The sequence below is a fragment of the Triticum aestivum genome, chromosome 7B (genome assembly GCF_018294505.1).
Source record: "Triticum aestivum cultivar Chinese Spring chromosome 7B, IWGSC CS RefSeq v2.1, whole genome shotgun sequence".
Classification (NCBI taxonomy): domain Eukaryota; kingdom Viridiplantae; phylum Streptophyta; class Magnoliopsida; order Poales; family Poaceae; genus Triticum; species Triticum aestivum.
The window spans coordinates 722,227,757-722,250,578 of NC_057813.1; the positions used below are offsets into that span (position 1 = coordinate 722,227,757).

At 44.2% G+C, this 22,822-nt stretch overlaps 1 protein-coding gene across 1 annotated transcript in view; it reads left to right on the plus strand.

The window, feature by feature from the left end:
* Positions 1–14,069: 14,069 nt before the first annotated feature.
* Positions 14,070–22,822, plus strand: part of LOC123162071 (polyadenylate-binding protein-interacting protein 8) — a 13,865-nt gene continuing 5,112 nt past the window's right edge. Inside the window, exons 1-8 of the mRNA XM_044579874.1 lie at positions 14,070–14,559; positions 15,027–15,137; positions 15,226–15,270; positions 16,456–16,528; positions 16,612–16,724; positions 16,836–16,895; positions 17,664–17,711; positions 17,819–17,887. Coding sequence (XP_044435809.1) covers positions 14,185–14,559; positions 15,027–15,137; positions 15,226–15,270; positions 16,456–16,528; positions 16,612–16,724; positions 16,836–16,895; positions 17,664–17,711; positions 17,819–17,887 — 894 coding nt within the window. The 5' untranslated portion in view covers positions 14,070–14,184. The remainder of the gene's footprint in view (positions 14,560–15,026; positions 15,138–15,225; positions 15,271–16,455; positions 16,529–16,611; positions 16,725–16,835; positions 16,896–17,663; positions 17,712–17,818; positions 17,888–22,822) is intronic.

Below are 22,822 nucleotides of genomic sequence, written 5' to 3' on the forward strand. Positions count from 1 at the left end.
GACCTGCTAACCCCCAGCTCCAACCGAGCCACCTAGCATGCCATGGCATTTCGCCGAGCATCTGGTGGGCGTGCGCTGGGTGCGCCCAGAGCGCGCAAATTGCAGCCGCGCACACGAGCCGCCACGTCGCGCCCCTGTCTTGGCCCACACGGCAGGACCTCGCCACGCACTCCCCACCTCGCCACAACACGACAGCCCGCCCTGGCGCCCTACAGCGCCACCGCCAGAGCACTTTTGGCGGCACGCCGACGTCGGCAGTGCGCCTCTGCCACGAGCAGCGCCGCCCAAGCCTCTCCCGCTCGCCACCTGGCCCCTGGAGCAGTGCGAGCTCATCCGCAAGCGTGTCTGCTAGCCCTCGTCGCTGCCACGTCGCCCTAGCTACAAAGAGGCGGTTCGCCGGAGAGCTTATCCACGGCCGCCACGGAACCGCCTTGCCTCGCCTATTTAAGGAGCCCCGAGCTCGTCTCCGCACGAAGGTAGCCTCAAGCGGTCTCCAGGAAGCCCCCAGTGGCAGCCAATCGACCAGGGAAGGCCTTCTTCCCCGAGTCCGGCTGGTTCGGCCGCCGCCAAGTTCCGGCCGATTCTGTCGCCACCAGTGCCTCCCCCTCTCCATTCTCTCCACCAAGAGCTCTCCCTCCCTCTCGTGAGTACAACCCCACGCTCGATTTTGGTCAGAGACCACCGCAGCCACCAAATCACTTTGTCACCGAAGCCCCCTCCGCCACGGAGCTCGCCGCCGGCGACTCCCTACACCCCCGGCGACCCTGTGACCACCGGAAGGACCGCCTAGGAGTAGCGGATCCATCCCTGCGCTCAGATGCCCACGAAGAAACGCCGTTCGCCGGCGACGATCGCCGGACGCCCCGCCTCGGCTCAGGACAGAGGAAGAGGAGGGAGAAGACTAGTCAAACCTGACCAGTGGGCCCCCTGGACCCACTGTCAGTGACCCCCGCACCGGTCCACGTGTTTTAAGTGGAGGTGTAAAACCTCAAGTACGCCTCCTATGACCGAAAGCGTATTTCCATCTGAAACGTTTTTCTTTTTCTGTTTTATTTAAAATCAGATTTGACCAAATCTTTGACTGGCTCTATCTTTTTAAATATAAGTCCAAATGAACTGATTCTTTTTCCTACCTCTCTCAAATTTCACCTAGTTTATTTTAAGATTTATTTGAAAAAATTTCAGAACAACTTTTGGTGCTGTTTTTATTTTGTGTGTTAATTCTTTTATATTGCTAAAATAGGATTTTTGAAGAGAGGAGAAATGTTTCAAGTTTTGGAGTGCACCCTGCCTTTCCACACATTGAAGGCAAGCATTCTGAATCCCGGCATAATATTTTTGTTGTGATCATTGATACATTTATAACACCACCGCATTTCGAAGGACTTGTTATTTCATGTGATATGATCATATGCATGGGTGCATGTTATTGATTTCCATGCTGTTGGAAATGGACACACTTGTGATGATAATCACCCTCATGTGCCTTGCATGCATACCGGCAGGAACCCGGGAAAACCTCTGCCTTGGGTAGGCATGAGTTTGTCGCCGGTCTCCGTCGGGACGGTTATGTCTGGTATGGCATGGCAAGGTGATATGAGCGGTGACTCTGTTGGTTGAAATATATTCGTCATGCTAATCATGCAGGGAATACTTGAACCTCCTGAGTCGACCGTAGATCGAGTCTTGTGCCAGTAACCCCCATACTTGTTTCGTACTACCACTCGTCTCTACAGCAAGTAGAGTACGGTTCAGTAAGTTGTCAACCTCTTTCTAGCACACACCGTACAGAGAGGCCATGGTGGAAGATACCGGTTGTAGCTGGTAGGCATGCCACCTAGTCCGGGGGCATGGGTGTTTCCGGTTGGGACCGAGAGGGGAGGCCACCCCTTAGAGCGCGCGATATAAATTTGATCCCATGCTACGCGAGGTTGTAGCCTCCCCACATAGAGTTTGCTTAACAGGTGTCATGGGTGATTCCAGACACGTGTGAGATAAGCTGGTGTGTGCAAGTTAGGTGTGTTTTCAACAAAAAGACCGTAGACGGAATTAGTCCCGATGGACTAAAGAAATCCGTTACTCGTGGGTAAAGAGTACACCCTCTGCAGAGAATAAACCTATTCGAATAGCCGTGTCCATGGTTAAGGATTACAGTCTGGGATGGGTCAGGTGTCGGTCTTAGTGTCGGTCTTCGGAGGTGAAATTGTTAACCAGAAATGAAATTACTACTTGTGACTTGTGATAACGATGATTATTATTATTGTTGACTAACCCGTGATATTATTGTTATTATCGAGTATCTCTGGGATGGTTCTACCTCCGGGATATTCACTATGATTGTTTATTTTTAAAGCCCTTTGTGTGGTGTCGCTCAGACGCCCGACTATGGCATTTCTTTTAAAGCCCTTTATGTGGTGTCGCTAAGACGCCCGACTGTGGCAGTTTTTTTAAAGCCCTTTATGTGGTGTCGCTCAGACGCCCGACTGTGGCATTTCTTTTTAAAGCCCTTTATGTGGTGTCGCTAAGACGCCCGACTGTGGTATTTATTTTAAAGCCCTTTATGTGGTGTTGCTCAGACGCCCAACTGTGGCACTTATTTTAAAGCCCTTTATGTGGTGTCGCTCAGACGCCCGACTGTGGCATTTCTTTTAAAGCCCTTTATGTGGTGTCGCTAAGACGCCCGACTGTGGCTTTGCTTGTTATTTATTTCATAAACTTTAATACTACTATGTTATTGCAACTTTATAAATAACTTGCTTGCACGCATCAGAGATTTATTTATCTTTTGTGACTGACGTCATGAGCATAAAATATTTTCAGCACATCATTGTTATATTATACCTGTGTTCATAATGTTTGCGAGTACATTCAAAGTACTCACTGGCTTGTCCCTGGCTATTGTCTTGGCCAGATTTTCTTGCACGAAGAGGAGCGATGCGATGACAGCCCCGGAACCTAAGTAATGGAGATAGCAGCCTCGCGAAGATAGGAGTTAACCTGGTCAGCTGTTCCCGTGGGAAATGGAGTCCCATAGACACTGATGTTTCACAACCCGCTTCCGCCATCAACCACTAGAAACCATTTGTTATACTCACAGGCCAAAATGGTCTTGTACTACATATTTTGTATTCTGCTTGGAATTTCTGTATCAAGTTGGAGCCTCATCAGCTAACAGTAATCCTGGGGCTGATGAGCACGACGGTCTTTTCTGGAAATTTATTACCCGGAAAACCGGGCGTGACAATGATCAAGTTTATCTGTGAATAATATTTGAATCTTCTCTTAATTCTTTTATGTATGATTGAGTTATCTTTGCAAGTCTCTTCGAATTATCAGTTTGGTTTGGCCTACTAGATTGGTCTTTCTTGCCATGGGAGAAGTGCTCAGCTTTGGGTTCAATCTTGCGGTGTCCTTACCCAGTGACAGAAAGGGTTGCAAGGCACATATTGTATTGTTGCCATCGAGGATAACAAGATGGGGTTTATATCATATTGCATGTGTTTATCCCTCTACATCATGTCATCTTGCTTAATGCGTTACTCTGTTCTTATGAACTTAATACTCTAGATGCAGGCAGGAGTCGGTCGATGTGTGGAGTAATAGTAGTAGATGCAGGCAGGAGTCGATCTACTTGTTATGGACGTGATGCCTATATACATGATCATGCCTAGATAATCTCATAACTATGCGCTTTTCTATCAATTGCTCGACAGTAATTTGTTCACCCACCGTAATACTTATGCTATCTCGAGACAAGCCTCTAGTGAAACCTATGGCCCCCGTGTCTATCTCTTATCATATTTGCTTTTAATCTACTTTTATTTGCATCTATATCATAAAATACCAAAAATATATTTATCTTATCATACTATCTTTATTAGATCTCACTTTTGCAAGTGGCCGTGAAGGGATTGACAACTCCTTTATTGTGTTGGTTGCGAGTTCTCAGTTTTTTTGTGTAGGTGTGTGGGACTTTTGAGGAGCCTCCTACTGGATTGATACCTTGGTTCTCAAAACTGAGGGAAATACTTACGCTACACTTTGCTGCATCACCCTCTCCTCTTCGAGGAAAACCAACACAAGCTCAAGATGTAGCAAGAAGGATTTCTGGCGCCGCTGTCGGGGAGGTCTTCGCTCAAATCAAGACATACCAAGTACCCATCACACACCCATCTCCCTCGCATTTACATTATTTTCCATTTGCCTCTCGTTTTCCTCTCCCCCACTTCACCCTTGCCGTTTTATTAGCCCTCTCTTTCCCAATCTCCTCCTCTCTTTTTTGCTTGCCCTTTTTCTATTTGCTTGTGTGTTGGATTACTTGTTGCCGTGGCGCAAGATAATACCAAATTGTGTGATTTCTCGAATACCAATGATAATGATTTCCTTAGTACTCCAATTGCTCCTCTTAATGATGTTGAGTCTTGTGAAATCAATACTGCTTTGCTGAATCTTGTTATGAAAGATCAATTCGCCGGCCTTCCTAGTGAAGATGCCGCTACTCATCTAAACAATTTTGTTGATTTGTGTGATATGCAAAAGAAGAAAGATACGGATAACAATATTGTCAAATTGAAGTTATTTCCGTTTTCACTTAGAGATCGTCCTAAAGTTTGGTTTTCGTCTATGCCTAAAAATAGTATTGATTCTTGGAACAAGTATTTTCCTCCCGCTAAGATCGTCACTCTTATGAACGATATTATGAATTTTAAACAACTTGATCATGAGCGTGTTTCCCAATCTTGCTAAAGAATGAAATTGATGCTTCACAATTGCCCTACTCATGGTTTGAATTTATGGATGATCATACAAAAAATTTATGCCGGTTTGAACTTCGCTTCTAGAAATCTCTTAGATTCGGCCGCGGGAGGCACGTTTATGGAAATCATGTTAGGAGATGCTACAAAATTGCTTGATAATATTATGGCTAATTATTCTCAATGGCACACCGAAAGATCTAGTAAAAAAGTGCATGCTATAGAAGAAATCAATGTTTTGAGTGCAAAGATGGATAAACTTATGAAGATGTTTGCCACTAAAGTTACTCCTCTTGATCCCAATGATATGCCTTTGTCTTCCTTGATTGAGAATAATAATGAATCTATGGATGTGAATTTTGTTGGTAGGAATAGTTTTGGAAACAATGCTTATAAAGGAAATTTTAATGCTAGACCGTTCCCTAGTAATCCCTCTAATAATTATGGAAATTCCTACAATAACTCTTATGGTAATTTTAATAAGATGCCCTCTGATTTTGAGAATACTGTGAAAGAATTTATGATTTCTCAAAAGAATTTTAATGCTTTGCTTGAAGAAAAATTGCTCAAAGTTGATGATTTGGCTAGGAACGTTGATACACTTTCGCTTGATGTTAATTCTCTTGGATCTTGCTAAAGAACTTGGATCTTCTTCTCCTAATCATGATATCAATGAGTCTCTCAAAGTAATGAGAATTTCCATTGATGAGTGTAAGGAAAGAGCCGCTAGATTGCGTGCTAAAAAAGAAAGCTTTATAAAAGCATGTTCTTCTAGTTTCCATGAAAATAATGATGAGGATCTTAAAGTTATTGATGCGTCTCCGATTAGATCTATGTTTTGCAATATGAATTTTGATGATTATGGTACTGATGATGAATCAACTTTGCCTAGAAGGCATCCCAAGAATTCGGAGTCTTTAGATCTTAATGCTAAATTTGCTAAAAATGAGATTGGAGAATCCTCAACTTCTAATAATATTGAACCTTCTATCTCGGATTTCAAGGAATTTGATTATGATAATTGCTCTTTAAAAGGTTGTATTTCCTTGTTGCAATCCGTTGTTAATTCTCCTCATGCTTATAGTCAAAATAAAGCTTTTACCAAACATATTGTTGATGCCTTGATGCAATCTTATGATGAAAAACTTTATTTGGAAGTTTCTATACCTAGAAAACTTAATGATGAGTGGGAACCTACTATAAAGATTTGAATTAAATATTATGAGTGTTTTACTTTGTGTGATTTGGGTGCTAGTGTTTCCACGATTCCGAAAACTTTATGCGATATTCTAGGTTTCCATGATCTTGATGATTGCTCTTTAAATTTGCACCTTGCGGATTCCACCATTAAAAAGCCTATGGGAAGGATCAATGATGTTCTTATTGTTGCAAATAGAAATCTGGTGCCCGTAGATTTTATCGTTCTTGATATAGATTGCAATCTTTCTTGCCCTATTATTCTTGGTAGACCTTTCCTTAAAACGATTGGTGCGATTATTGATATGAAGGAAGGGAATATTAGATTCCAATCTCCATTAAAGAAAGGCATGGAGCACTTTCCAAGAAAGAAAGTCAAATTACCTTATGAATCTATCATGTGTGCTACTTATGAATTTAGTGCCAAAGATGGCACTCGTTAGATCTATCTTTGCTTTTATGCCTAGCTAGGGGCGTTAAACGATAGCGCTAGTTGGGAGGCAACCCAATTTTCTTTATGTTTTTTTTCTCCTGTTTAGTAATAAATCTTGCATCTACCCTCTGGTTAGATGTCTTTTTTATCTTTTAATTAGTGTTTGTGCCAAGTAGAACCTATACGATAACCTACGATGATAGTTGATTTGATTCTGTTGAAAAAACAGAAACTTTGCGCGCACGAATATAATTTTGTTAAATCACAGGAACGTGATTTTGCATTGATTCGTTTTTATGCTGTTCAATAAACAAATTGTCCAGGACTTCCTATTATGGTAGGATTTTTAGAGTTCCAGAAGTTTGCGTTAGTTACAGATTGCTACAGACTGTTCTGTTTTTGACAGATTCTGTTTTTCGTGTGTTGTTTGCTTGTTTCAATGCATCTATGGCTAGTAATATAGTCTATGAACCATAAGAAAGTTGTAATACAGTAGGTTTAACACCAAATTAAATAAAAAATGAGTTCATTGCAGTAACTTATGTGGGGGTTTTGTTTTCTTTCACTAACGGAGCTTATAAGATTTCCTGTTGAGTTTTGTGTTGTGAAGTTTTCAAGTTTTGGGTAAAGCTTTTATGGACTATGGAATAAGGAGTGGCAAGAGCCTAAGCTTGGGGATGCCCAAGGCACCCCAAGATATTCAAGAATAGCCAAAATCCTAAGCTTGGGGATGCCCCGGGAAGGCATCCCCTCTTTCGTCTTCGTTCATTGGAGCTATATTTTTATTCGCCACATGATATGTGTTTTGCTTGGAGCGTCATGTATTATATTAGTCTTTTCTTTTTAGTTTACCAAAAACATACTTGCTGTACACACCTTTTGGGAGAAGCCTATTTGATTAGAATTTGCTAGAATACTATATGTGCTTCACTTATATCTTTTGAGCTTGATAGTTTTTGCTCTAGTGCTTCACTTATATCTTTTAGAGCACGGTGGTGTCTTAATTTTGAAGAAATTGCTAGTCTATCATGCTTCACTTATATTATTTTGAGAGTCTTTCAGAACAGAATGGTATTTGCTATGATCTTAAAGTTGGTCCTAGAATGGTAGGCATCCAAGTTGGGTATAATAAAAACTATCATAAGAAGTGAATTGGATGCTATGATAAATTTGATACTTGATAATTGTTTTGAGATATGGAGGTAGTCATATTAAAGTCATGCTAGTTGGGTAATTTTGAATTTAAAGAATGCTTGTGTTGAAGTTAGCAAGTCCCGTAGCATACACGTATGGTTAAAGTTGTGTAACAAATTTGAAACATGAAGTGTACTTGGCTTGTGCATCCTTATGAGTGGCGGTCGGGGACGAGCCATGGTCTTTTCCTACCAATCTACCCCCCTAGGAGCATGCGCGTAGTACTTTGTTTCCAATGGATTGTATATGAGTTCTAAATTTTTTCAATAAGTATATGAGTTCTTTTGACTAATGTTGAGTCCATGGATTATATGCACTTTTACCTTTCCACCTTTGCTAGCCTCTTCGTTACCATGCATTGCCCTTTCTCACCTTGAGAGTTGGTGCAAACTTCGCCGGTGCATCCAAACCCGGTGATACGATACGCTCTATCACACATAAACCTCCCTATATCTTCCTCAAAACAGCCACCATACCTACCTATTATGGCATTTCCATAGCCATTCCGAGATATATTGCCATGCAACTTTCCACCGTTCCATTCTTCATCATCATGACATACTTTACTTTTGTCATATTGCCATTGCATGATCATGTAGTTGACATCGTATTTGTGGCAAAGCCACCATGCATTATTTTTCATACATGTCACTCTTGATTCATTGCACCATCCCGGTACACCGCCGAAGGCATTCATATAGAGTCATATCTTGTTCTAGTTTTGAGTTGTAATCTTTATGTTGTAATCAATAGAAGTGTGATGATCATCATTATTAGAACATTGCCCAAAGAGAAAAAAAGAAAGAAAAAAAAAAGAAGAAAGGCCAAAAAGAAAAAAAGAAAGGCCCAAGAAAAAAAGAAAAGAAAAAAAAAAGAAAAGAAAGAAAAGAAAAATAAATAAATAAAAAGGGCAATGTTACTATCTCTTTTTCCACACTTGTGCTTCAAAGTAGCACTTTGTTCTCCATGTAGTGAGTCTCATATATTGTGCTTCAAAGTAGCACCATGTTTTTCATATAGTGAGTCTCATAAGTTGTCTTTTTCATACTAGTGGGAATTTTTCATTATAGAACTTGGCTTGTATATTCCTACGATGGGCTTCCTCAAATGCCCTAGGTCTTCGTGAGCAAGCAAGTTGGATGCACACCCACTAGTTTTCTTTTGTCGAGCATTCATTTATAGCTCTAGTGCATCCGTTGCATGGCAATCCCTACTCCTCATGTTGACATCAATTGATGGGTATCTTCATAGCCCGTTGATTAGCCTCGTCAACGTGAGACTTTCTCCTTTTTTGTCTTCTCCACACAATCCCCATAATCATATTCTATTCCACCCAAAGTGCTATATCCATGGCTCACGCTCATGTATTGCATGAAGGTTGAAAAAGTTTGAGATTATTTAAGTATGAAACAATTGCTTGGCTTGTCATCGGGGATATAGAAGTTGGGAACATCTTTGTGTGACGAAAATGAAGCATAGCCTAACTATATGATTTTGTAGGGATGAACTTTCTTTTGCCATGCTATTTTGAGAAGACATGATTACTTTGATTAGTATGCTTGAAGTGTTACTATTTATTTTATCAATATGAACTTTTATTTTGAATCATTTGGATCTGAACATTCATGCCATAATAAAGAAAATTACATTATGAATTATGCTAGGTAGCATTCCACATCAAAAATTCTCTTTTTATCATTTACCTACTCGAGGACGAGCAGGAATTAAGCTTGCGGATGCTTGATACGTCTCCAACGTATCTATAACTTTTGATTGTTCCATGCTATTATATTACCCCTTTTGGATGTTTATGGGCTTTATTTTACACATTTATATCATTTTTGGGACTAACCTACTAACCGGAGGCCCAGCCCATATTGCTGGTTTTTTTTTTTGCATTGTATTTCGAAGAAAAGGAATATCAAACGGAGGAATGAAACCTTCGGGAGCGTGATTTTTGGAACGAACATGATCCGGAGAGCTTTGAGTGCAAGTCAAGAAGCTTCCGAGGGACCCACGAGATAGGGCCCCCCTGTAGGGCGCGCCCCCTGTCTTGTGGGCCCCTCGGGCGGCCACCGACGTACTTCTTCCTCCTATATATACATACGTACCCCGAAAACATCCAGGAGCACCACAAAACACAATTTCCACCGCCGTAACCTTCTGTATCCGCGAGATCTCATCTTGGAGCCTTCGCTGGCACTCTGCCGGAGGGGAATCGACCACGGAGGGCTTCTACATCAACATCCTTGCCCCTCCGATGAGTTGTGAGTAGTTTACCACAGACCTACGGGTCCATAGTTATTAGCTAGATGGCTTCTTCTCTCTTTTTGGATCTCAATACAATGTTCTCCCCCTCTCTTGTGGAGATCTATTCGATGTAAACTCTTTTTGCGGTGTGTTTGTCGAGATCCAATGAATTGTGGGATTATGATCAAGTTTATCTATGAATAATATTTGAATCTTCTCTAAATTCTTTTATGTATGATTGAGTTATCTTTGCAAGTCTCTTCGAATTATCAGTTTGGTTGGGCCTACTAGATTGGTCTTTCTTGCCATGGGAGAAGTGTTTAGCTTTGGGTTCAATCTTGCGGTGTCCTTACCAGTGACAGAAAGGGTTGCAAGGCACGTATTGTATTGTTGCCATCGAGGATAACAAGATGGGGTTTATATCATATTGCATGTTTTTATCCCTCTACATCATGTCATCTTGCTTAATGTGTTACTCTGTTCTTATGAACTTAATACTCTAGATGCAGGCAGGAGTCGGTCGATGTGTGGAGTAATAGTAGTAGATGCAAGCAGGAGTCGGTCTACTTGTTATGGACGTGATGCCTATATACATGATCATGCCTAGATAATCTCATAACTATGCGTTTTTCTATCAATTGCTCGACAGTAATTTGTTCACCCACCGTAATACTTATGCTATCTCGAGAGAAGCCTCTAGTGAAACCTATTGCCCCCGTGTCTATCTCTTATCATATTTGCTTTTAATCTACTTTTATTTGCATCTATATCATAAAATACCAAAAATATATTTATCTTATCGTACTATCTTTATTAGATCTCACTTTCGCAAGTGGCCGTGAAGGGATTGACAACCCCTTTATTGCGTTGGTTGCGAGTTCTCAGTTTGTTTGTGTGCGTGGGACTTTTGAGGATGCTCCTACTGGATTGATACCTTGGTTCTCAAAACTGAGGGGAATACTTACGCTACACTTTGCTGCATCACCCTCTCCTCTTCGATGAAAACCAACGCAAGCTCAAGACGTAGCAGGGGGCACCCCAAAGCACATCAGTTGTTTTCTAAGCCGTGTGCGGTGCCCCCTCCACAGTTTACTCCTCTGGTCATAGCGTCGTAGTGCTTAGGCGAAGCCCTGTGCGGATCACATCACCATCACCGTCACCACGCCGACATGCTGACGAAACTCTCCCTCGACACTTTGCTGGATCTGGAGTTCGAGGGACGTCATCGAGCTGAACGTGTGATGAACTCAGAGGTGTCGTACGTTCGGTACTTGATCGGTTGAACCGCGAATACGTTCGACTACATCAACCGCGTTAAACTAACGCTTTCGCTTTTGGTCTACGAGAGTACACGGACACACTCTCTAGTTGCTACGCATCTCCTAGATAGATCTTGCGTGATCGTAGGAATTTTTTTGAAATTGCATGCTACGTTCCCCAGCAGCTACGTTGTGTCATGCCTGTTCAGCATGAGCTACGCAGGACTGATCTTCCAGAGACTTCAAGCCACGTAGGTTAGTGGTACTTGGCGGCATGGTGCTCCAGTGTATCGACGGTGACGTAACGTGCTCAGAAGTTTGTGTGCAGGGAGGTGATGCCGTTGGACGCCATGGTGGCTTCGACTGATGGCCGATTTGGCATGGATGACGGGGATCTCTTTTCTGAAGATGGGTCGGTGATTCATTGATGATGGCGGCTTCTAAAACGTGTGCATGTGGTGTATGCTTTAGATTTGCTGCATCGGTTGTAGGTTTCGATACGTTATGTGGATGGATCGGCGACGACACCGATTTTAGATATGCAGAGTGAGAGCACTCCACATTTATTGAGATTGTCGGTATGAATGGTGGCTTCAGGTTTCTTGATGTATGTTCTTTCAGACATTTGTTGAATAATTAATTAAGATGACTGTATGTATCAATTGATGCAGAGGCTGGGGGTTTAACCTCCTTTTCGAAAAAAATATGGTGTTTGTACGTAAATTATCAGATATGTGGTTTGTATATTACCGTGCTATTTTCACATAAGTTACCGTGCATGGGGTATATTTTCAATAATTTTTTCCTCCTTGGTCAAAGTTACCATTATGTTTTTATGTAAGTTATCAGGTATGCGGTTGGTTCATATATTACCGTGTTACTTTCACATAATTTATCGTGGTATGTTTTCAACAACTTTTTTCACCTCCTTGGTGAAAGCTACCGTTGTTTGTACGTATGTTATCAGGTATGCGGTTTCTGTATTACCGTGCTATTTTTCATATAAGTTATTAGGGTTATGTTTTTCAACAACTTTTCCCTCCCCGGTCAAAGTTACCGTGCTGTTTTTTCTACATAAGTTATCTGATATGTGATTCGTGCATTACTATGCTATTTTCATATAAATTTCTGGGTATGTATTTCAACAACTATTTCTCCGTGGTCAAAGTTATCGTGGTGTTTGTACGTAAGTTATTGGTTATGCGGTTCGTAAATTACTGTTTTATTTTCACGTAAGTTACTGGGTTATTTTTTCAACAACTTTTCTCCTCTTTGGTCAAAGTTACCACGATGTTTGTATGTAAGTTATTGGGTATACGGTTCGTATATTTCGGTACTATTTTCACAAAAGTTACAAGCATATATTTCAATAATTTTTTTGCTCAAGCTCAACTTACCATGGTGTTTTCACCTAAGTTATCAGGTCAACGGTGCATACATTATCATGATATTTACACTTAATTTACCATGTGTATGGTTTCAACAATTTTCTTCCTCATGATCAAAGTTACCATGGTATTTGTACCTAAATTATCACGTCTATGGTGCGTATATTATCATGCTATTTACACAGAATTTACCAAGGTATCTTTTCAACAATTTCTTTCCCACGATCAACGTTACCACGGTGTTTATACCTATGTTATCAGGTATGTGGTGCATATATTACCATACTGCTTACAAAGAATTTACCGTGCGTATGTTTTCAACAACTTTTATCTCGGGTCCAAAAATACCGCGGCATTAGCACCTAAATTATCAGGTATGCGGTGCGGATATTATCGTCTTATTTACATAGAAGTTCCCGAAGGTACTTTTTCAACAAATACAACTGGATATGGACATGGTTAATATGGGCAACATATGTTCAAACTTTTTGCATGGGTTAATATGCGTGGCACCTCAAGGAGAAATGCATGGCTGAGTAGTAATGAGTACTAAATTTAGATGGCTATATTCACTCTCCACCAACAAAAATTGACCTCATCGATCTACATCAGAAGTTATTAGGTAGAGAAAGGAAAAAATAGGAGCAAAATCTCTTGCTGGATAAAGTTTAGATGGCTATATTCACTCTCCACCAACAAAAATGGACCACACGATCCACAACAGAACTTATTAGGGAGAGGAAAAAAAAGGAGCCCAAGCAAACCCTCTACTAAGTTTTCTGAACGTTCTGCCCACGTCGAACTGAAGCAGACATTTCACGTTGTAGATCAGTCTGTTCTGCCCACGTCTGAACTTATTAGGCAGCTTCATGTGAAATTCTGAACCTAAATTTATATGAATGTATTCAGTCTGTTCCCATAGTTCTACAGCATGAACACAGGCTGAGTACTAAATTCATATGGCTCTATTCACTTTGACCAACAAAATTTGATCTACGACAGAACTTACTAAGCAGGGAGGAAATTATTAGGAGCCTAAGCAAAACCTCTTGCCGGATAGAATTCTTCTGTAAATTCTCTTCACACTGTACAAAGTAGAAGTGATCAAAAACAGTAGGAGAACTTTAGCCTATGATAGACTTGTAACAAAAAAACAGAGCATGAGCAGCAGCAGCAGCAGACAGGGCATCCGATGAGGCCGTTGTCGTTGCAGTCGGGGCATCGCCGTCGTTGTCCTCCTCGCCCTCGACGAAAATCTTGCAGCTGTCGTAGCAAGTGTCGCAGGGGACGAACCACGCGTCCATGCACGTTGTGATTTCATCAGGCTGTGAGTCAGAGCTCCAGTGCCATTACTGAGAAAACAGTGAGCTAATTTCGCTGAGGCAAATGTTTCGTACCACTTTTGCTCAAGGCAGTCGGCAGTGCAGGGCCGGTGGAAGCGGCCGTCGGGTCACGACCTGCGGTGCGAGAGTCACGGTGGGGAAAGCGATGAGGGGATCCGGTCAGCGCTGATAAAACTTGGAGGAGGGGCGCTGCGATCAGCTCCGGATCACGATCGAACGGCTGGAGAGGAGAGTCGTTCGGTCAAACTGCAAAAATCTCTCCCGAATAATAAAAACCCTCCCCACGCCGGACTCCGTCCTCCACGATTCGATTTCCTCGCCAGTTCACGGGGCGCGATCGGCGGTGAGACTCGTGGCCGGGCGGAAATGGTTGTCGCGGCGGCCGAGGGCCCGATCCGCGCCGACGCCGTGCCGCCGGAGAGGGCCGATGCGGCGGCGGCGGCGGCCAGGGAGGACGAGGTCGTCAGGGAGTACAAGAGCGACGTGAGGAAGCTGGAGGAGCTGTTCAAGAAGCTGAACCCGTCCGCGGAGGAGTTCGTGCCGCTCTCCCGCCGCCAGCAGGGGGGCGGCGGCGCCCGCCGCCTGTCGGCCGACGCGCCCGTCTTCGTCTCGCCCGCGATCGACTACTACGCGCCCCACCACCCGTTCCAGCATCAGCAGATGCACGTGCTGCAAGTGGTCGGCGGCGCGGGCAGAGACTCCAGCAGCGACGGATCCGCCAATGGCCAGCCCAATCGACGGGTAAGTGCTCGCCGAATTGCCGATTTTTTGATCTGTTTCCCGTGACGCTCAGATTGGAGTGGCCACGCCTTGTGGCCGGCCAGATCAGTCGACCAGATTTGAGGTTTATGGTGATGTTGATGGGCTTGGGTTTCTTGATCTCTCTCTCACGCGATCGGCTCGGAGGTTCATCTCTTTTCTAGGGTTTTAGGTGTCGTTGGGTTTTGATATTAGCACCATCAATTTTGGGTGTTACTTTGGTGAACGGATTCTTCTCGTAGATCGATAGATTTCTTCTCACCTCTTGTCCGTTTTACTGGATTCGTGTGGTTGGCTTCATATTTGCTTGCTTTTCAGTTGTTGTTAGTTTTTTCACATGAATTTGTTTGTCAATGCTAATTCTATATTTCACCATATTTGGGTTTTAGGCAGGGGAAGCTCTTGTTTCTCGGTTATATTGATCAGCTGCATTGGTCTTGTGGTTACAGAGAAGGAGTGGCTTCAACCAGGGGAGACGTAGGATGGGAGTCCGGCCAAGGCGAAGTGATAGGGAGGATAGTGTACGGCGAACTGTCTATGTCTCAGACATTGATCAACATGTGAGAATATCAAAGAGAATTGAGCTGTTGCATTACTTTCTTCTTTTCAGTTTTTCTTCTTAATTGGCTGACCCCCATCGATTTGCAGGTCACTGAACAGAAGCTTGCTGAGGTTTTCTCAAACTGTGGTCAAGTATGCTCTTAGACTCCTTACTATTAAAAATATTTGTTGTGATAGCATATGATGCTTGTTTGTCCGAATATCCTTTTTTATGTCTTCAAATAAAACAAGCCATCTGTTAATGGCTTAAAATATTGCATGACAGAACTGTTGTAAGTCGAATGCATCATCTTGACAAGTATCTAAGATGAGTTCATATATGTTTGATATCTTGAATCCAGCATGTTGGAAAGCATTTTTGTCTGTAATTTGTTGCACACAGCAAGTATGGGTTTGTACTATGACTACAGTTGTAAAAATATGACATCAAATAATTGTGACGGTAAATCACCTGGGTGCCACTCCCGAGTTTTGACTCGTTTAACATATGTATAATTCCGTTATTTTCTAATTAATTATTTAGTTATTCCGCCAATCCTCTTTGATCCTTGGCATAAGAGATAACTTGTCCCAACCCAATAGGAATATGGCCTAACCTTTGTTCTTACTCTTATCTATTAGTATGGTTTAGTTATCCCTGAGAGTTAGTTATAAGTTATCAGTTACAAACCAGCATATTTCTTCCACACTTGTACCTGCTGCCAATAAAGGCGGGGTACCATTTGTTCATTCATCTCAGAAATCCAACTAAATTGATCAAAACCAAACAATCCTCACTGAAATATTTAGTGCTACCATGTTTCTAATATTTAGTGGCAGCATCCTTTGGAGTATTGACAGAGAGATCTTCTTATGTTGCACCAATTTTTGATGCACATCCCTTTGGTCAGGTGCTTGCACCAGCTTTTGGTACTTAAATTATCTGAGTCCACGTCCGCTGTTACCAGGATCTCCTGCGTCTTCTGTCTTTTTAAGCTCGCGTAAAGACATAACCTGCTTAAGTGTTACTGATGTATCAGATATTTGGTTTCAGTCAATCTGGAACGTCCTATCCTAATTGTCATAATCATCAATTGATGGGAATTAGTATCTTCCACAAAACAGGCGTTATATCCCTATAAACAGGTGTTATATCCCTATACACCGAGTTTAAAGCGATGTGGCGTAAATAACTGTGGCATAAATACACCCCCATCCTGAAATTCCAGGATCTGCCCCTGCTTTAAGTAGTTGCTATATATAGGCAATATTGGATACCTGCTTGTTTACGTCATTGTTGAGACTTAGTAATCTTATAACCATCATTTGCACTTGTAGGTGGTAGATTGCCGTATCTGTGGTGATCCAAACTCAGTGATGCGTTTTGCTTTTATCGAGTTCGCCGATGATGGTATTATCTTCAACATATAAATTGCTATTTCATATCTTATGTTGTAAGAAGCAATCCTGGATGAATTTCTGCTTTTTCTGCAGTCGGTGCGAGAGCAGCTCTAACGCTTGGTGGAACTATTCTTGGTTTTTATCCTGTCAGAGTTCTGCCATCTAAGACTGCAATTTTGCCTGTGAACCCCAAATTTCTTCCTCGAGTAAGTAAACATATTTAGTCACATAGTTTTCTGCAAATTTAGATCCTACTATTAGGTGATTTCCGAGCTCTATAATAATATTAGCCTGAATCTGCTCTCCTTTTTGTGCAGACGGAGGATGAGAAAGAAATGGTATCCAGGACTGTGTACTGTACTAACATTGACAAAAATGTATGCCCTGTCTTTCATTTCTATTACGCTTATAACTGAACAAGTAAATTATAATCATATCTATCACGAAAGCCTGCAAAAATGCGAGTTGTATTCTTTTTTTTTTTTGGTGAACAGTTAGGACTAGCTTGTTATGTTGGTATTTTGTAATTGTAACTTAGTAACCTGGTATGGTATTAGGTACATGGAATTAGCTTGAACTGAAACCCCTTTCCTTGAAAAAATGTACACAAAGACGACCAATTATGATGGGTTATGAGTTCCCGCTAGCTATTGCTAATTTTAAAGCAATCCCTTCAATACCACATGATACATTACATCATACGAGTTGAAAACTAGCTAGGCAAAGTGAGACTTGTTACTAAAGCAGATTATTCTTTCAGACTTGCATATAAATTTCAGTCATATGTCCTAAAATAGGGGGTCGATATTAGATCTTAATTGGAATGGATATCTTAGTTTATGTTCTACCAGATTTCTTTTGTTTTGACATCACCTTTTATAATAATGTAGGTATCTTTTTGTAAGTGTAATGTGCCAATACTCCCAAGTTAATATTTAGAGATGTATTACTTCATTTCTTATTTTGTAGCAGTATCCATTTCAATTATGATCTAGAATAAAGTTAAAATAAGTAAGCCAAAGGACAATTTGAAACGATAAATCCAGACATCCTTGTGTTGTTCTTTGGTGATTTCTCACGGAGTTAGATATGGTGATTGTATTGCATCTTTCTGCTTTCTTAGTTATCCTTTCATGAACATGTAGGTTCCAGAAGATGTTGTGAAGAATTTCTTTGAGGGAATTTGTGGGGAGGTATGTTCAAAAGCTTTTATCTTCCTCAACCATACCTCAACACATGTTTTTATATGACTAAGATGAGTCATTTCCTCAAGACATTGGTACCTTTCCTTTCCAATTAGGTTGCTCGACTGAGGCTCCTTGGTGATTACGTGCATGCCACGTGCATTGCCTTTGTTGAGTTTGTTCAGGTAAGCAAAGCTTGATACTGTACTCAAATTCACCATAAGTTATCAAGAATGTATTGTTTGACCTTCTAAATGCTGCTAATTTCGTAGGAGTGGTTAGCATAGATAAATACAAGATTTTCCTTCTATCCAATAACTGTATTTTTTTGTATAATAAAAACTGCAAAGATAGAACTAAGGAAACCTTCTGTGTTTGCAATTATCCATCTGCTGCACTGTTTTATTCTATAGAAGTGTTATTTTCACAGTCAAACTTAATTTGACCATCCTTTGACATTTGCATTGCTCCATACATTATTTTCTCCTTTCCTTTGTATTACATTTGATCATTCCTTTGCAACGGCTTCCAATATCTGTTCTTACAAAGAACATGGGATATTAGTTGCCAAACATCTGACCATTCCTGTGATAATTCCTTCACACCTATCTTCCGTTTTCCATTATTAGAAACATGATATCTGTTCTTACAGGAAACATCAGATAATTTGTATAGTGGCTAAACATTTTGGCCTCCGGTGCATACTAACAACAGTACTTCAACGTCTTGTCATGATAACAATCTGGAAAGCTGCTTTAAAATAGCACTAAGAATGCAAATAATTCCATTCAATCTGAATTCTGAAACCATCCTGCAAAGCATGCAGCAAATTGTTTGCTTTATGAATTGAAACTCAAGGACATTTTTGCTTCAGCAAGAGTGCTGAATCTTCTGGCAAGCAGCAGCCATCTCATACAAGTCGCGAATACACAAAAGACTTGCATATCATTGTATTGGTAGAAGGAGTAGAATGTGACTGTTACAGGGGTAATCTTGCAAGCACATGCGCGGGCGAGGATGTGAGTGAGAATTACACGAGTGCAATGCGAGGGTATGCATGACCCAGAAACTAAGAACCTACATCTCGCTGATCAGTTGGCCAAGCCCCTTGGCCCCGTCGTGCACCCAATCGCGGGCGTCTTCCTTGATGTAATCGGTGAGTCTGGTGACAGAGGGGGTGCCGCCGTTGAATACGCGGTCGTTGCGGTGCTTCCAAAGTCTCCAGGCAGTGAGGATGACGACGGTGGCAAGCCCATGACAAGTGGCAGCCGTAGAGTCATGGACGGATGCGTCAAACCACATGCGAAACTCGCAGTATGAGGTGTGAACGCTGGTTGTGGCATGGCACCATGAGAGGATCTCATGCCAAACTTGTCGCGAGAAAGGGCAGCTGGCGAGCAGATGTTGCATGGTCTCCGGCTCCTGGTCACACATCAAGCAGAGAGGCACGTGAGGAGGGCCACAGCGTGCCAGCCTATCGGCGGTCCAACATCGGCCCTGGTAAGCCAGCGATATGAAGATCTTGACTCTTAGGGGTGCCCAAGTCTTCCAGGTAAGCCGCCAGGCCGGCTCAATGGTCGAACCGGAGAATAGCACATGATAGCAAGATCTAGCAGAGTATGAGCCTGACGCGGTCCATCGCTGAGAGAGAGATCTCGAAGCTGAACCCAAAGCAGGACGTACTGGACCAAGGCCTCAGGGCCAAGGGTTCCGTGGATGTTGCCGATCCAAGAATGGTTGTGGAGTCCATCGCAGACGGTGCGATGCATGTGCCGCCCGCTCGGGACCATGGCATGAAGCAGAGGGCAATCTCGACGATGGAGTTGACGTGTAGCCAATGGCCATCCCAGAAGAGGCAAGTTGATCCGTCACCTAGTTCCCAACTCTTGGATGCCCGGAAACTTTAGTGAACCTCGGGCGCGCAGAGTATCTGAAGGTGCTGCCAAGGCCTGGAGGGGTCGGCTTTGTGCAGCCAGAGCCATCTTGCTTGAAGCGCGTGGCCGGACCGCTGCAGGTCCCGAATGCCCAAGCCGCTGAAGGCAATCGGGCGGCAGACGCGGCCCGAGCTCACAAGACAATGCCCTCTGTTGGCCGTCTTGCGACCGCGCCAGAGGAATGCGCGAACCAAATGGTTGATCTGTCTCACCATAGCGATGAGTATATAGGTTTGCATGGCGCAGAAGACGTGACTCACGAGAGCAAGACGCTCGCCACTGGAAAGCATCGAAGCCCACCAGGGGGAGAGCTTCTTCTCCAACTTTTAGACGTAGGGCTGAAGTGCGGAGGCAGAGGCCTTGAGGATCGAAAGAGGGAGCCCAAGGTATCGTGTGGGAAACTCAAGGATCAGGCACGGGAAGTTAGCGGAGATGGACTCGTGGTGGGTGGGTGTGCATTCGATAGGCAACGCCGAACACTTCGCCAGTTGGTCTAGCGACCGGATGCTGCACCAAAGATCTTGAGCAGCTGGCCGACAGCATCTAGGTCCGGCTCGTCAGGGTGGCAGAAAAGGACAACAACGTCGGCATAGAGGGACAGGCTAGAGGCCATGTGCCTGTCTGTGAGGCGTTTCATGACGTCGAGGCAGGGGCGGAGCCAGGATTTAGACATAGGGGGGGCCAAGACGACGATGAAAACCAAAAAAAAAATTGTGCGTCACAAACTACCCAATAGTTTACACTCACATTTAACTTAGTCTATATACAACAATGTATTTTTTTTTGTAGCCGGAGGTGTCTATAGCTATAGCTAATACAGATCAATAAATCCACATATGCACGAAGTTGATAGTCAAACTATTCCAAACATGACATGAAATGTCTTGCTAGAAAACATTGTCGTAAGAAAATTTAAGATATACCAACAAGAACAATTAATCATTGTATACAAGTTTGAATGGCAAATCAGTATCAGTGGTATTATGAAATTTGTCGTTGTATTAGGAAAAATGATCAACGTTGTTGGAATACATACCTGGAGAATCAAATCTAAAACCTCCTCATCCGGTCTGCCACTAGGTTGAAGTAGATCGACTACTCGTCATTCTCAGGCGCACGACAACCATCAGTGCATACGGATGTGGCATTGACGGGTCTGAGCTTTCGATCAACTGTGGCCTGTGGGTGCGTGTGCCCTAGCGGCTAGCGCGGCAGCGCATCGCAAATCACACAATAAAAACAATAAAAATCTGACGTACCTATAACATACAAGTTGGGAAGTGAGAGAGATTGGTAAACAGTGATGTAGTATTAACCTTGGCTTTGGCTAGTTCGTTGGCTGCAGCCTTAGTAAGGATTGGCGAGTTAAGAAGCATGCGTAGCCGGATGAATTAGATCGAGAATAGGGAAAGAAGAGGTAAACTAGGTGCGCCGTTCCCATATATCCGCGGGAAGTCATGGCGGCGAGGCAGGGGTCCGGCAAGGGGAGAGCCGTTGCCGGTCTATGTCGTTGTTGGGACCGGACGGCGACGGAGGGGGCGGGAAATGAGATGGCAGCCGAAAATTGGCGTTGTGGGTGATGAAGATCTTGAAGGGGTGGAGAAGCATGTGCCAGGTGAAGCGCTCGGCCTGGTTACGGTTGGCGTCGTCATTGACAGCGTCCGGAACCGGAAGCAGCACGTCGGCATCATGGGGGATAATGTCCAGGTTGGTCGTCCTGGCGGAGAGCCTAAACGCCGACAGGTCCGTGTCAGAACGAGTCTTGGGGGTAAGGCATTGGACCTCGCAGAACAGAGCTACAAAGGTATCCGTCGATGATTTGAACCAGGCATGATCAGGAATGTCGGTAATCTCCAGGTCGACGCGAAAGTGGAGATCAACAGGCTCGGCCCCCGACGAACGGCTCAAGGGATGGAGGAGCAGCCGGAAGCGCTTGGAGAACACGACGTCCCGAGTGACACGGGCGCGTAGCTCAGGGCTCGAGAACCTGATGAGGAAGTCGTCCGGCAGGTGGTGGTGCACGGAGAAGTTGTCGGCAGCGAGCCCAAACTTGGCGGCGAGAACAACGGCCACCTTGGAGTGGTGTCCTGCCAGCGTGGCAAGAAGCGACCGCTGCCCCAGGGCCTGCTTGGCCGCGCGCATCTCGCCTGTGTGCAGAAGGAAGCAAAGGGCCACACTTGGCCGCAGAGCGGGGTGGCCCGAGAGCTCGAGGATCCAGAGGAATGCGGTGCATTGGAAGTGCCAGACGAACGCGTCGAAGGGGCAGCGGCCACGGAGGGCCAAGAAGTCGAAGAGCTGGGAGAGAGCGAGACCGACCATGATCTGAGAGATGTAGACCTGGGGGAGCCCTCAGCATCAGCCACCGAGGGAGAGGAAGAATGCGGCGGGTCACGGCAGCGCTTGGCGGGGGGACTTACAGTCGGGGGGGTTCTGCTGGTGCCGCCAGGTGCATTGTTTGGCAACGTGCCCATAGAAACGGCAACTCAGGCAGTGGATGTCTCAGCGACACACAACTAGCGGGTGGCTCGTACTGAAACATCATGGGCAAGCATCCTTGGGATGGGAAGCATGGGCGGAATGCTGAGCGAGGAGCCCGGCTGGGGACGCTGGGCCGCTGGCGGGTGCTCCGCGGGCGCTTGTGGCCATGCACCTTGACCCAGGGCGCGGCGGGTGGCTCCTCCACGCCGGCGTACGCGACGCGGTAGATCTCCTACCTGGGACCAGGGTGTGGGGTGGCCGTCGTTGGGGAGACGGTAGGCACCGGAGGGGAGTCGGGGCGCACATGGCGGTCGCTGCTGAGGTTCTCGCGGTATGACGACGGGGAAGGAGGGAGTCAGCCACCTGACTCCGCAAACGAAGGGCTGCTGTTGAGCCAGCGGTCATCGTGGGCACGGCCAGAGGACGGGCGTGGGGTAGCCATTGGGGCTGGAGGTGGACGACGGGCCGGAGGCCGGCGCCGGGGCCTAGGTGGCCGGCGCCGCGAGCTAGGACGCGGGAGCGTGGGGCGCCTCTCGACGGAGAAGGTGTGTTCATATGCTTACTGCTCAATTTGTTTATTCGTCATTCCACAATGGTCCCATCTCATACAATTCACGCACAACATGCTCCACTAGTTTCGTTTTAATCCTCACCAGTAGATTCTATGTTATTCCTTTCATCTGCACTATACTGTCATTAGGGACAAGG